General features: G+C 36.2%; 1 protein-coding gene across 3 annotated transcripts in view; it reads right to left on the bottom strand.

Moving 5' to 3' along the window:
* The window catches only part of LOC139962595 (trifunctional purine biosynthetic protein adenosine-3-like), a 46254-nt gene that overhangs the window by 4349 nt on the left and 28976 nt on the right, over positions 1-12929 (bottom strand). For all 3 annotated transcript variants that reach the window (XM_071962721.1, XM_071962722.1, XM_071962720.1), the window contains exons 11-16: positions 10985-11183; positions 7977-8225; positions 5142-5504; positions 4342-4455; positions 854-990; positions 157-414 (exon numbers count right to left, since the gene is read on the bottom strand). In XM_071962721.1, coding sequence (XP_071818822.1) covers positions 157-414; positions 854-990; positions 4342-4455; positions 5142-5504; positions 7977-8225; positions 10985-11183 — 1320 coding nt within the window. The remainder of the gene's footprint in view (positions 1-156; positions 415-853; positions 991-4341; positions 4456-5141; positions 5505-7976; positions 8226-10984; positions 11184-12929) is intronic.

Consider the following 12929-nt stretch of genomic DNA (forward strand, 5'->3'; position numbering starts at 1 on the left):
TGTCGTCTACCATTTCCCAAAATATCTACTTCTGTCTGGAAAGAAATGATTCAGTTCATGAGTAAAAGACCCTTCCCTTTCTTAAGCTTGTGAGTCACACACAAAATTCCAACAAAATTCCAATGATAGCATTTGAAATGAGAAAACAATTCTTACCACTACAAAATGAACGGAACAACCACTCAATCGAACACCAGCTTCAATTGCTTGCTTCTGAGCATGCATTCCAGGGAATGATGGCAAGAGAGATGGATGAATATTCAAAAGGGCCCCACGCCACTTTCGAACAAATTCTCCACTCAGGATCCTCATGAATCCAGCTAGGCATATTAAATCAACACCAACATCACTGAGCGTCTGGTGTAGCTTCATGTCAAATTCAACTCTTGATTTGAAATCTTTATGACTGATAATCTGTAATGTAAAATGAAAAATTGTTACTATAGTCTATAACAATATAATATTCCACTGTTATCCCGGTAACCATAAAGGACCTGACAATTGTTACTATAGGCTATAACATTATAATATTCCACTGATATCCCTGTAACCATAAAGGACCTGACAATTGTTACTATGGGCTAGGTTCTCACTTTCTGGACTTTATTCATCTTTTTTATCAGGAAGGAAAATAAATCAGTGCGCTCCGCGCGCAGTGCTCACTTTTTTTTTTTTGCCTTGGGCTTCGGGCAAAAAATCTTTTGACCATCGTCAAAAACCATTTGACCATATTTTAATAAGTTGCTTCTCAACGTGATTCATTTCCCATTATTTTATATCAAATAATGATTCATAGCATGAACGTTTCATGACTATTAAAGTATGGAAGGTGTCAGTGCCCATTTAAATCTACCTTTGTTGGTATGCCAGCTCTCTTGGCTTTTGCCAATCCTTCAACTTCTGGCTTATTTGACATCACAAGACATATTTCTGCATCACATCTATTCATGGAATTCCTTGTAAAATCAATCAGTGCTTGAAGATTTGTACCTGGTAAAGATAAGGAAACATTACGTTGAGTTATTTAATATCACATCTAATTTGAAATTTAAGGCAAAGTCACCATTCTATGTAAGAAATATAACCCAGACTCACAGGCATTATTCGCTCAAGATAATATAGGTATTTCAATGTAGAAGCTCTTACTATTTTTGTACACTAGCAAAGACTTCAAAAATCAATATGCAAGATATTCTTTGCTGCTGTTTCTGTTCAAAGAATAATTTTTACTGTTCTTAGTCTGTTGCAAAATTGTTTCAACATGCACAACTTTACTAAACAACCACAATTCTTTTTTAAACAGCACCCTACTTGGTTAGTGACAGTGCAATGCTACTCACATCAATGGCAAATTCACATGCCAATTGTTAATTTTAACCTGTATCATCCAAACCAGGCAAGATGCAGTCTTATTTGGGCCAACAGAGTTCAATGCCAACACAATGCTTCTTGGCTTATGTAAGGCACATACTACTGCATAATGCATATACATAAATCATATTCAAGCATCACTCAAATTAAAGTTCATTTTATGATGAGAAACAGATTTAATATGAATTTATCAAAAACAACTTAAATTATAACATTGGGATTACAACCACTACTTATGTGATATGCACACTGTAGTAACCACTTCTTTGGTGATATGCACACTGTATTAACCACTACTAAGGTGATATACACTGTATTAACCACTACTTAGATGATATGCACACTGTAATAAACACTACTTAGGTGATATGCACACTGTATTAACCACTACTCAGGTATATGCACACTGTATTAACCACTCTTAAGGTGATATGCACACTGTATTAACCACTAATTAGGTGATATGCACACTGTATTAACCACTACTTAGGTGATATGCACACTGTATCAACTACTACTAAGGTGATATATGCACACTGTATTAACCACTCTTAAGGTGATATGCACACTGTATTAACCCCTATTAAGGTGATATGCACACTGTATTAACCACTAATTAGGTGATATGCACACTGTATTAACCACTACTACTGTAAGATGATATGTACACTATTAACCACTACTTAGGTGATATGCACACTGTATTAACCACTACTCAGGTGATATGCACACTGTATTAACCACTCTTAAGGTGATATGCACACTGTATTAACCCCTATTAAGGTGATATGCACACTGTATTAACCACTAATTAGGTGATATGCACACTGTATTAACCACTACTACTGTAAGATGATATGTACACTATTAACCACTACTTAGGTGATATGTACACTGTATTAACCACTACTCAGGTGATATGCACACTGTATTAACCACTCTTAAGGTGATATGCACACTGTATTAACCCCTATTAAGATGATATGCACACTGTATTAACCACTACTAAGGTGATATGCACACTGTATATTAACCACTAATTAGGTGATATGCACACTGTATTAACCACTACTTAGGTGATATGCACACTGTATTAACCGCTACTTAGGTGATATGCTCACAATATTAACCACTACTAAGGTGATATGCACACTGTATGAACCACTACTTAGGTGATATGCACACTGTATTAACCACTAATTAGGTGATATGCACACTGTATTAACCACTACTAAGGTGATATGCACACTGTACAGTATTAACCACTAATAAGGTGATATGCACATTGTCTTAACCACTACTTAGGTGATATGCACACTGTATATTAACCACTAATTGGGTGATATGCACACTGTATTAACCACTACTAAGGTGATATGCACACTGTATTAACCACTACTTTGGTGATATGCACACTGTATTAACTACTTATAGGGTGATAGCACACTGTATTAACCACTACTAAGGTGATATGCACACTGTATTAACCAGTAATTAGGTGATATGTACACTGTATTAACTACTACAAAGGTGATATGCACACGGTATTAACCACTACTAAGGTGATATGCACACTGTATTAACCACTTCTTAGGTGATATACACACTGTATTAACCACTACTTAGGTGATATGCACACTGTATTAACCACTACTTTGGTGATATGCACACTGTATTAACTACTTATAGGGTGATATGCACACTGTATTAACCACTACTAAGGTGATATGCACACTGTATTAACCAGTAATTAGGTGATATGCACACTGTATTAACTACTACTTAGGTGATATGCACACGGTATTAACCACTACTAAGGTGATATGTACACTGTATTAACCACTACTTTGGTGATATGCACACTGTATTAACTACTTATAGGGGGATATGCACACTGTATTAACCACTACTAAGGTGATATGCACACTGTATTAACCACTTCTTAGGTGATATGCACACTGTATTAACCACTACTTAGGTGGTATGCACACTGTATTAACCACTTATTAGGTTTATGCAGACTGTATTAAGTACACCTTGATAGGTTAGCATCTGTGATACCATACCACCCTCATAACATCAGTGATCCCATTTGTAATTTAACAAAGCAGGATGATTGACACATTTTACAGCTAATTTAAATACCAACAATATTACAATCTCATGCATTATTTTTTTTTTTTTTAATTCTGTTCACCACACATACAGGGCATCATACAAATAACACCTGCAAACAGCTACCAACTCACACTGTTCAATCCCATTAACAATGGACAATGGTAAAAGTAATATTTTATGATAAACCAGCAAAGCCAAGTGTTTGTCATGTTATCATATACATACAATTAAAGGCTCAGATCAACTAAGGCTATAACCAGGATTGAGATCTTTGAAGAACCCTTCAATGCAGTGTATATCCTAGTCACCAAATCCTGCTCTCCAATGACAAGATAATTTGCTACTTCAACTACGATAGCCAGGATTCTTACACATTTCACTACAAATTTCTTGATGCTTCTTTGCTTTCTAAGCATTAAGTAAGCTGAAGACATTTCATGATTTGATGCTGATATCTCTTTTTTTATAAGAGGGATACTGCTTCCTAATAAGGGAAAGGGAACCAGTGTTTTTTATCATCAAACGGTAAAGAATATCAAAGAAAATAAAGAACATCAGCCAAAACTAACTTACAGGAATACTACTTTCAGCCAGCTATACATAGCAGTGGACAAACATAACAAGATTTCTCTTAACATTCTACATCACATTATGATACAGTAAATATGAGAATGGATTGATATGTTTCTTCTTTAAAAACCAACACAAAGGCAATTTATTCCAGTAAAAGGGACATGATGGTTGGCTGATCAAAGAAATGGAAAGACTGCTTCTGATTTGAAAAAGTCTTCAAAATATTGATCCTCCATGCATATGAAGTTTCCCACTTTGAAAATTTGAAGAAAAATGTACCTGTGCCTGATATGAGAACTGCTACTTTAAGCTTTCTTCTTTCTTGTGACAATATTTGCCCCAGGTAACTTCTTTGCAAGGCCTGGGATAAGCCAGTGATAACAACTTGCTGATCTGGAAAACAATACAAGAAATTTAAAAGAAACCAAAGTACTCCTTTTGTAACAGTGTGCATTTCTATTATGGAATTACTCCTTTGCATTAAAAACCAATCACCCACTACCAGGCTTGGTGCACATGCTACCAAGCTTCGAAAACAGAAATTGTTAACTAAATTGTAACTAAAAAATCCAAATTGACTGCATACAGAAAAGTATTTCTCTTCACCAAGTTTAAACAATTTTTTTTGTAGAATACTTGAAACAAATTTGTTACAGTTATATCACATCAATGTATATGGACATGCAAAGACTGTTCATATCCATTCCTGATTATGTCTAACACTTAAGAAAATGAAAAAGGGATGATAAGGCCCAGTTACTTGAATAAACACAAAATGTATTTGTAAACACTCATAAAGGTTAACCAATTTCAATCCCTGTAGGGATCTTTCAGTGACAGAAATCATATTTACAATATACACATACAAACTCAGCATGGAAAGCATCCTTAAACTCAAAATATGAATAAAAAATAGACAAGAAAAGCTTGAATTGAAAGAATGGACAAAACTGACATTTCTATGATACAATTTGATACAGTATTTGAAGTTACACAAGTTGAGCAATAAACTATTAAGTAAACAATTAAATCTTCAAGTCTTTGTTCAAATTTAACATTTGATAAGAGGGTTTCATTACCATTCTTCGAACAAGATTTAACAGAACCAATTCTCCAAACAGTCTCAGAATTCACTTCAATCAGTGACTGGATTTCATTTGCATTCTCAGCTTTCACAATCAAAACAGCGCCGATGCCACAATTGAATGTTCTAGACATTTCCTGTTCTTCTATATTTCCTGATTGTGAGAGCCATCCAAACACAGCTGGAACAGTCCACTGGCTAGCATCAAGCTCTACTTTCACATTTTCTGGCAAGACACGTGGAATGTTTTCAGAAAGACCACCCCCAGTGATGTGAGAAAAGGCTTTCACCTTTCCACTTCTGATACTGGGTAGTAATGACTTGGAGTAAATCCTTGTAGGGGTAAGTAAAACCTCTCCTGCATAGCAAAGAATAAGCCATGAGAAATATTAACAAACCAAATTGATGTCTCTTTCCATGTGATGCATTACTCCTCTTCTTCTTAATTAGCCTACCTGCCCAGTGTCACGTGGTAATAACTCACATTTCGAGGCTAGTGACATTCTGTTTCACTTGTTATGATTAACTAGTGCATACATTTGACCACATTAATTAAAGTGAACTTACTCTTTTGTTGGTGGTTATTAAACAGATGTGAATAAAGTACATTAAATTGTGTCGTATATTTCAGAGGTCAGGGATGTGCTCACACTGGGTGGCTGCGCCCCGGCAGTTCTGAATGCCGCCCAGCACAAACAGTGTTTTAAACATTTTTGCCCAGCAATTTTTGATGATATATTAACAAATTTTACTGTACCAAAATCTGGGAGGAAACATGGCACAGAATAGGAAAAATAGCACCACCAAAGCACACTTCATGTGCAAAATTTGTCCAGTGGGGAGGGGGTACCCCACCCATAAGATCCCTCTCCCAGAGTGTGGATCACACTACCGCACAATCTGCCCAGCACTCAAATATTCCTGAGCACATCCCTGAGAGGTTAGTTAGATACTGGAATGTTTTGATTGTTCGTGGTTAACATGGAATGCCGTAGCTAGTAGGCATCAGCTAGGATGTGTCTAGTGTCATTTATTCGATAGTAGTATTCGCCTGACTGAGGTTACGCCAGCAAAAGGCATGTAAAGCGTTACCGCTGCCTGATAGGTAGTCATTGTGAGGCTGCAGTCCTGGATCAGTTTGCAGTCCTTCAAGTAGTATTACCTATGTTAAGTGAGGGTTGTTCCTTGTGTTCATAAACCGGACTTCTGCTGAGAATTCCGTAAGTTCATTCATGTTTTTGTATTAATATTTGGTGAATGTAAGAGAAGTAAACCCAACAATGTATATATTGAAGAACCTGATACCCGCATAACAAATGTATACATAGTATGTTTTGAAATATGTTTCAGGTTATTTACGTTTGTCTGCTGTTCTCAGCAGGAATGACGTTGCCTTTGGGGCGGATGGAATCCGCAAGTAGTAGTTCATTTGTGAAAATGTTAAACAACTTTTAATTTATATACGCTACCATGTATTGTATTGTAAATAAACTAAGAAGATTTATTTGATACATTTTCAGGGTTTTTGTTTCCGTTATGGTAATACACATTCTACACTTATGCACCGCCTTCTTCATCGTTTTTTGGCTCTGATCAACCCCTTGACTATTCGAACCTGGTGACATCCAGTCCTACGCTTTTTGCACCAATAAATTCAGTAAAAGGAGATGTATAATGTGCACACTGACACAAATCTACCTCTACATTACCAAGGTATTACAAGGCCATATGTAAATGAACAATTTAGGAATCTTTATTTATTGAACTGAGTTATTTGAGATTACCAATCCGAAAATCAACAGATGTTAATAATGTCCTACTCTCAAGGCGCATTGCTCATACTTTGAATGCTACGATACATACCTGTGTGATGAAAATATATTAGAAAATTTATATACCTTTACCAAATCTTTGTTTGTAACATAATCAGTAGTCTCTCCCTCCTTTGGATAATTCATTATTTTTTAAATACCAGAGTAATAACATAAACACAAGACATCAAACTTGACATCAGAATACTTCCTCATATATTGCAAGCCATAGGTGTCTGCACCTCTAAGGTAGAAGTGAATACCATACATTACTAAGAAATTAAACAGCACACTAGGAAAGGATATGAAATCATATTCATCTTAAAATTGCCCACATCAGCACTATGCCACATTTCTATTATCAAATGGAACATATTTAACATAGTCATGATCAGTGACTTAATTATTTCTTAACTTCTAATTTGTCAAAGATATGTTGCCCATAAATGCTTTGTTATTAAACAGCAACAATTGACCACACCACCAAGGTATGCATTCCACTTTGGCCTTTCGCTCAGAGGGTCTACGAGACACAAGTTTACATGGTGGTGCACCTTCCTACCAAGTTTGCAATTTTACAAGTAGTTTATAACACTAAATTTCTGATGTAACAGACAGACAAACACACACAGACAGCTTCTTACCCCTATACCTGATATGGACTTCCGACCACCCTCAATTACCCTACCATGGGTGACCTCCTGAGACTCACTACTCACGAACATTAACTATTACCATGGCAACTGTGATAGCTGCTACACCCTCAACTGACCAACCAACTACAATATCTCATCCTCCTCGTGGGAGATAACAATGACTGAAGAGTTTTACATACAGGGCTATCACAGAGCAAGAACACTACTTAATTCTTCACTTGACCTACTACTACAGAACATCTTTTAACAGTTGTAAAGCACTACAATTCTGCTGGATAAGATCTATAGCATTTATAACAAACTAGAGAGTCAAGATTAAGTTATGAGAGCTCACTGACTAACAGGAAAAAGTATCAGCCTTACCAAGTTGTTTATCTTCTTGGAATGGACATAGATCATTTAATGAAAGTCCTTCTTTATCAATGATCTTACGTACAAGGCTGAATCCATTGCTATGAATACCAGATGAACCAACACCTAGTACAACATCTCCTTCTTGTATGTCACAAGTACGTGGTAGGAGAGCTTCTCTTTCAACAGCACCAACAGCAAAGCCTGCTAGGTCATACTCTCCACTATCATACATCCCAGGCATCTCAGCTGTTTCTCCACCTGCAGAGAAATGCAAGAAACAAACACTCTATTAAATTATTCTTAATGGATGACACTTGTTTAAGTTTGAACATGTTGACACAACTTTAGTAGCAAAACAATAGAAACAATGATGCATAGAATGTCAAGATTGATATGTCTGTAGGGAGATAACCTATATTATGGGGACCAGTCATCCTCATACTATAGTTAAGCTTGCTGGTTTTTATAGTGGACAGTACTAATAATGCAATGTTTCACATTGTGTAAAATACAGAATTGTAAAGTCCCACAGCATTTACCATTCTTGTGTTGTGAAAATCAATTTGCTTATTGCATGAACACTTTTATACAATAACGAATAGCTGTTAGATCACGATAATTCGGAATCCAAATAATGGAAGGTTGGAAATGCTAGGCTTTATCTACATAATTATGTTTCACATAGCAGTTGTGAAGAAATTCAGGTTAGATCAGCAAATGCCTAAATTAAGCAATTTACTAGGCTAGTAAACAACATGAAACAGAATAGACTGATGATCCCCCTTAATTCTCCAACTTAAAAGGATTGTCTGGTGGCCCAAAGAAGTTACCTTAAAAAATAGTAAATAATTTTCCAAACATGTTGTCAAAGTATGAGAACGCTAATGTTGCGTTTGACAGAGAAACGATTTTTTAATCGTTATGGATAGACATTTCAAATATGATTTGAACAGTACAATACGTGACGTCAGCTCTGCCATAGCAGATTGCGTCATAACCCACCCTCCGCACAGTACCTATACGGTAATCACAACAAAAACAGCGTTTGTATACAGATAAATTTCTTCCTTAATTTCCGGTGAAATTTCTTAAAAATTAGATATGTTTTCAAAAACTCCTTAAGCCGCCATGTACTTGAGCGGTGGTTCCGTGGTATTTGTGTAACACAAGGTAAATTTTAACAGCAGACTCCGAGTTGTTCCGGCTATACATCGCGCTATCCAGCTCCAACGCGAAAAATGTTCGCATGTAGGCTGTACTCAAACGTTGACAATCGGACAGTTCTGCGAAGCCTAAGCTTCTCAGCGCTATATTCTGCTCTGACAACGATTCGATCAATTTCTTCAATAATTTCCGGTGAAATTTCTTATAAATTAGATATGATTTAAAAAACTCCTTAAGCCGCAATATATGTAGTAGATCGGTGTTTCGTGGTCTTTGTGTAACACAAGATAAGTTTTAACAGCAGGCTCTTGGTTGTTTATACATCGCGGTATCCAGCTCCAGCGCGAAGAATGTTCGCGTGTATAGGCTGTACTCTAACGTTTACAATCGGACAGTTCTGCGATGACATCGATCCCGCCAAGTTTCATCTTTCGGTTTAACGAATACTTTATAAGTTTCCTTTTACTGTTAATTTGATCCGTGAATTTTATTTCAGCGATTTCGAAGAACAGTTAAAGAACTGTGGTTTGAGTGTGAGTGTATTATGTGTAACGCTATACAAGTACACCAACTGAGCATCGTAGTATACGTTCGCGAGTATGTACGTTATATATATGAGGCAATTCAATGTGCTTACACGTGAGTTAATTTGCTGCGGAATTGGGAGTGCTAACTTCAAGTCGCCTGTTTTGCCTATCTGCAAGCACTACGTCAAACACCATATTGAAGCGTTCGAACAAACGGTACTTTTGGTGAGAAACTGGTGAATTTGAAAACCAGATTTCTACAAGAAGAAAACGTCGAATGGGGATAATTTTTACATGGTTAGAAAGAGAAAGATAATAACTACAAGGACAATGTATCAAAATCTTCCACCAGACAATTCCTTTAAAAGAATTGCTCTAATAAAGTAAGAAAACAATTGAGCAGAAGTTACATCTAATGACACGACTAACGAGAATGAGGATCAAATTGACAAATAAATCCTATCCACAAGAAGCAGCTCAGTGATTGATTAGACAAGCAGTTACAATGAATTACAAACAGGTCTCATGACAAAACCAGAGAGAAAAGAATCAATGATTCTGTCTTCATATCTCATCCATGGAGAACATGGTCGCATGGACAGATAATATTGAACAATATGACCTGTTTGACAAGCTTCTTTGTGGTACAATGTTAAGTAAAAAAAAAAAAAAAAAACTAACACACATAGTGCAACCTATTGTTTGGAAGAATAAGCTGAAGAATTGGAAATTGTATTGAATGGATTTTGTCTTGCTCCTATGAGCTATCACAAAAGAACACGCATGGAGATTGCACAAAGAGAACTTGCTGAAACATGCTAGGGAAACAAGTTTCCAATCAAATAATGAGAATGCATGAGAGAACTTGTTGAAACATACTTGGGAAACAATAGTTTCCAATAAAATAATGAAGATTCCACTAGAGAAGTTCTTGAAAAATGCTAGGGAAACAACAGTCTCCAATGAAATATTATACACAAACCCAAAACTTGGGGCAATTGCTTGTTTCATGGTTTGCTTAGTCAAAAGCTTTGTTTTATGAATTATTTGTACAAAATTATCCTTATTTAAACTTTTGACCTGGATGTAATTAGACAAAACTGCAAAGAAAATCAGGATTTCGTTTTCAGTAGCAATATAAAAAAACTGACATTAATACAAGCAGTTTGTTCACCTAAATTGTGATTGTTTCTTATGATTCAGCCTAGTGAATCAAGATAGTGTCACACAACCATAGGTTAAATGGTGGTATCATGTTAGTTTACCATCATGACATTATGGTAGGTCATAGCTAATATGTTGGTATCTCAAAGGAAAGATTCCTACCTAACAAGGCACACCCTGCTAGTTTACATCCCTCAGCTATACCAGCAATCACATCGGTAGCTACTGCCACTTCCAGTTTACCGCAGGCAAAATAGTCCAGAAAGAACAAGGCCTCTGCACCATGGGCCAAAATATCATTAACACACATGGCAACCAGATCTTGGCCAACTGTAGAATGGTTACCGTAGGACTGAGCTATCTGAAAAACATACATGAGGCAAAACATTTTATTGGACTGATTATCAAATGTTTCACAATGTGTAACAAATATATTACATTATTCCTCATGAGAGGCAGCTATTACTGACCCTACGGCAGCACCCTTCCTCTATGAAATACTTCATAGGCATCTAGCCCTCCCATAAAGATTCAGGTCACAACCTTAATCATTCATGAGAAATAATACAGTTTATCATTAATATAATATCACAATCTTGCATTTAGAGAGCTACATATATATACCTCAATTATGATCTAAATTTGCCTCAGAATACACCATTTGATGGCTAGAGGGAGGACCTCCAGAAACACCATTAATCTCCCCCTAAATAAGAATCCTTTGCTTGCTTCTGGTCCATTCCACAAAAAAAGTAAAGACAACTACAGTTATCAGTCAGGGTTACTTGCATTGAGATCTAATTATACATTTCAAAATTATTATACAAATATAACTCAGAATGCTCATATGATTTTTAAAAGTGTAACTTTTTTCAAGGGGAAGGACCCCCACACCCCCTTCATATGAGTGTGCTTCAATGACCCCTGTGCAGTCCCTTACTTTATGAAATCCTTCATTTGCCTCAAGTACTACCACAAAGTACAAATGTTCAGGCTCCTATCTTATCTGTTGGGGAAAATTGGAATCCTGTGCAGGCCACAGCAATAAGGGCTTAACAAGAACAAAGAAATGACATCTGAGCCGATCACCGAGTGGTAATTCAACACAGCAATACAATTTATTTCCTATAGGTGTATGAGTTTTGACAACCATCCTCTGCTATTGTATGGCACCTTTATTACTTGCTGCCATTCCACCACACAATTACCCCACCCTTCATCCACCAATTCCTATATCAGCATAGTGAAGCTTTATTTACTAAAGTAAGAAGCCTTGAATTTTCTGGTTCATGAGCTGATAACAATGTTATAATAAACAGAAATCTTCAAAGTACAGAACGCCACAAAATGTTATCTTCTTTTTTCCTACACGCAAATGCAAATATACTTCCCTGGAAATAAAGGTCGCGGACCAGGCTCATCTGCCACTTGGCAGTTCTGCAGTAATATAAACAGCATGTTTGTATGCTACTCTAGAATTCTATGTAAGAAACGGAATTGAAAGTAGGGGTCTCAACTCAGAAAAAAGAGTGCCAGGGCATACAGAAAATGTTACTCCAATCGTGACAATTGAAACCCCTAAACTCTGCTTTCCATTTTGCCATAGCAATTGGCTCCACAGCGATTCTAGCCATGTAGAAATTATGATAATGATACTGAGAAACAGAACCTGTATAATACAATATGTTATCAATCAAATCAATATTAAAATTAGTAATGTCACTCTTGGACCATAAAACGAGTCAGAGATTTTGTTGATGTCTACACATGGTATAAAACCACATTTATATACAGTTAATATAAAATCATAGAAATTCGAACAAAACTGCAGAAAATTATAGTTAACTATTGACTTTTTTTGTCTATGGGAGTAAAACGAAAACAGTATAGTAATAATCATTAGAACTTATATTTCTGCAATGGATTCACCACTATATGGTTAACACGTTAATGGCATTTGTTTGTTAAAGTCCTGCTTCTCATGCAATGAAACTAACATCATTGTGTGCAAAATCAACCAGTTGGGCTCCTACAATACCTAAATATTCAAAATGAGAAGAAGAGGTGGGAGGTTTTTTAACAGCTTGGGGACTAACATCAATATATT

The sequence above is a fragment of the Apostichopus japonicus genome, chromosome 21, assembly GCF_037975245.1.
Source record: "Apostichopus japonicus isolate 1M-3 chromosome 21, ASM3797524v1, whole genome shotgun sequence".
In the NCBI taxonomy this organism is placed as follows: Eukaryota; Metazoa; Echinodermata; class Holothuroidea; order Aspidochirotida; family Stichopodidae; genus Apostichopus; species Apostichopus japonicus.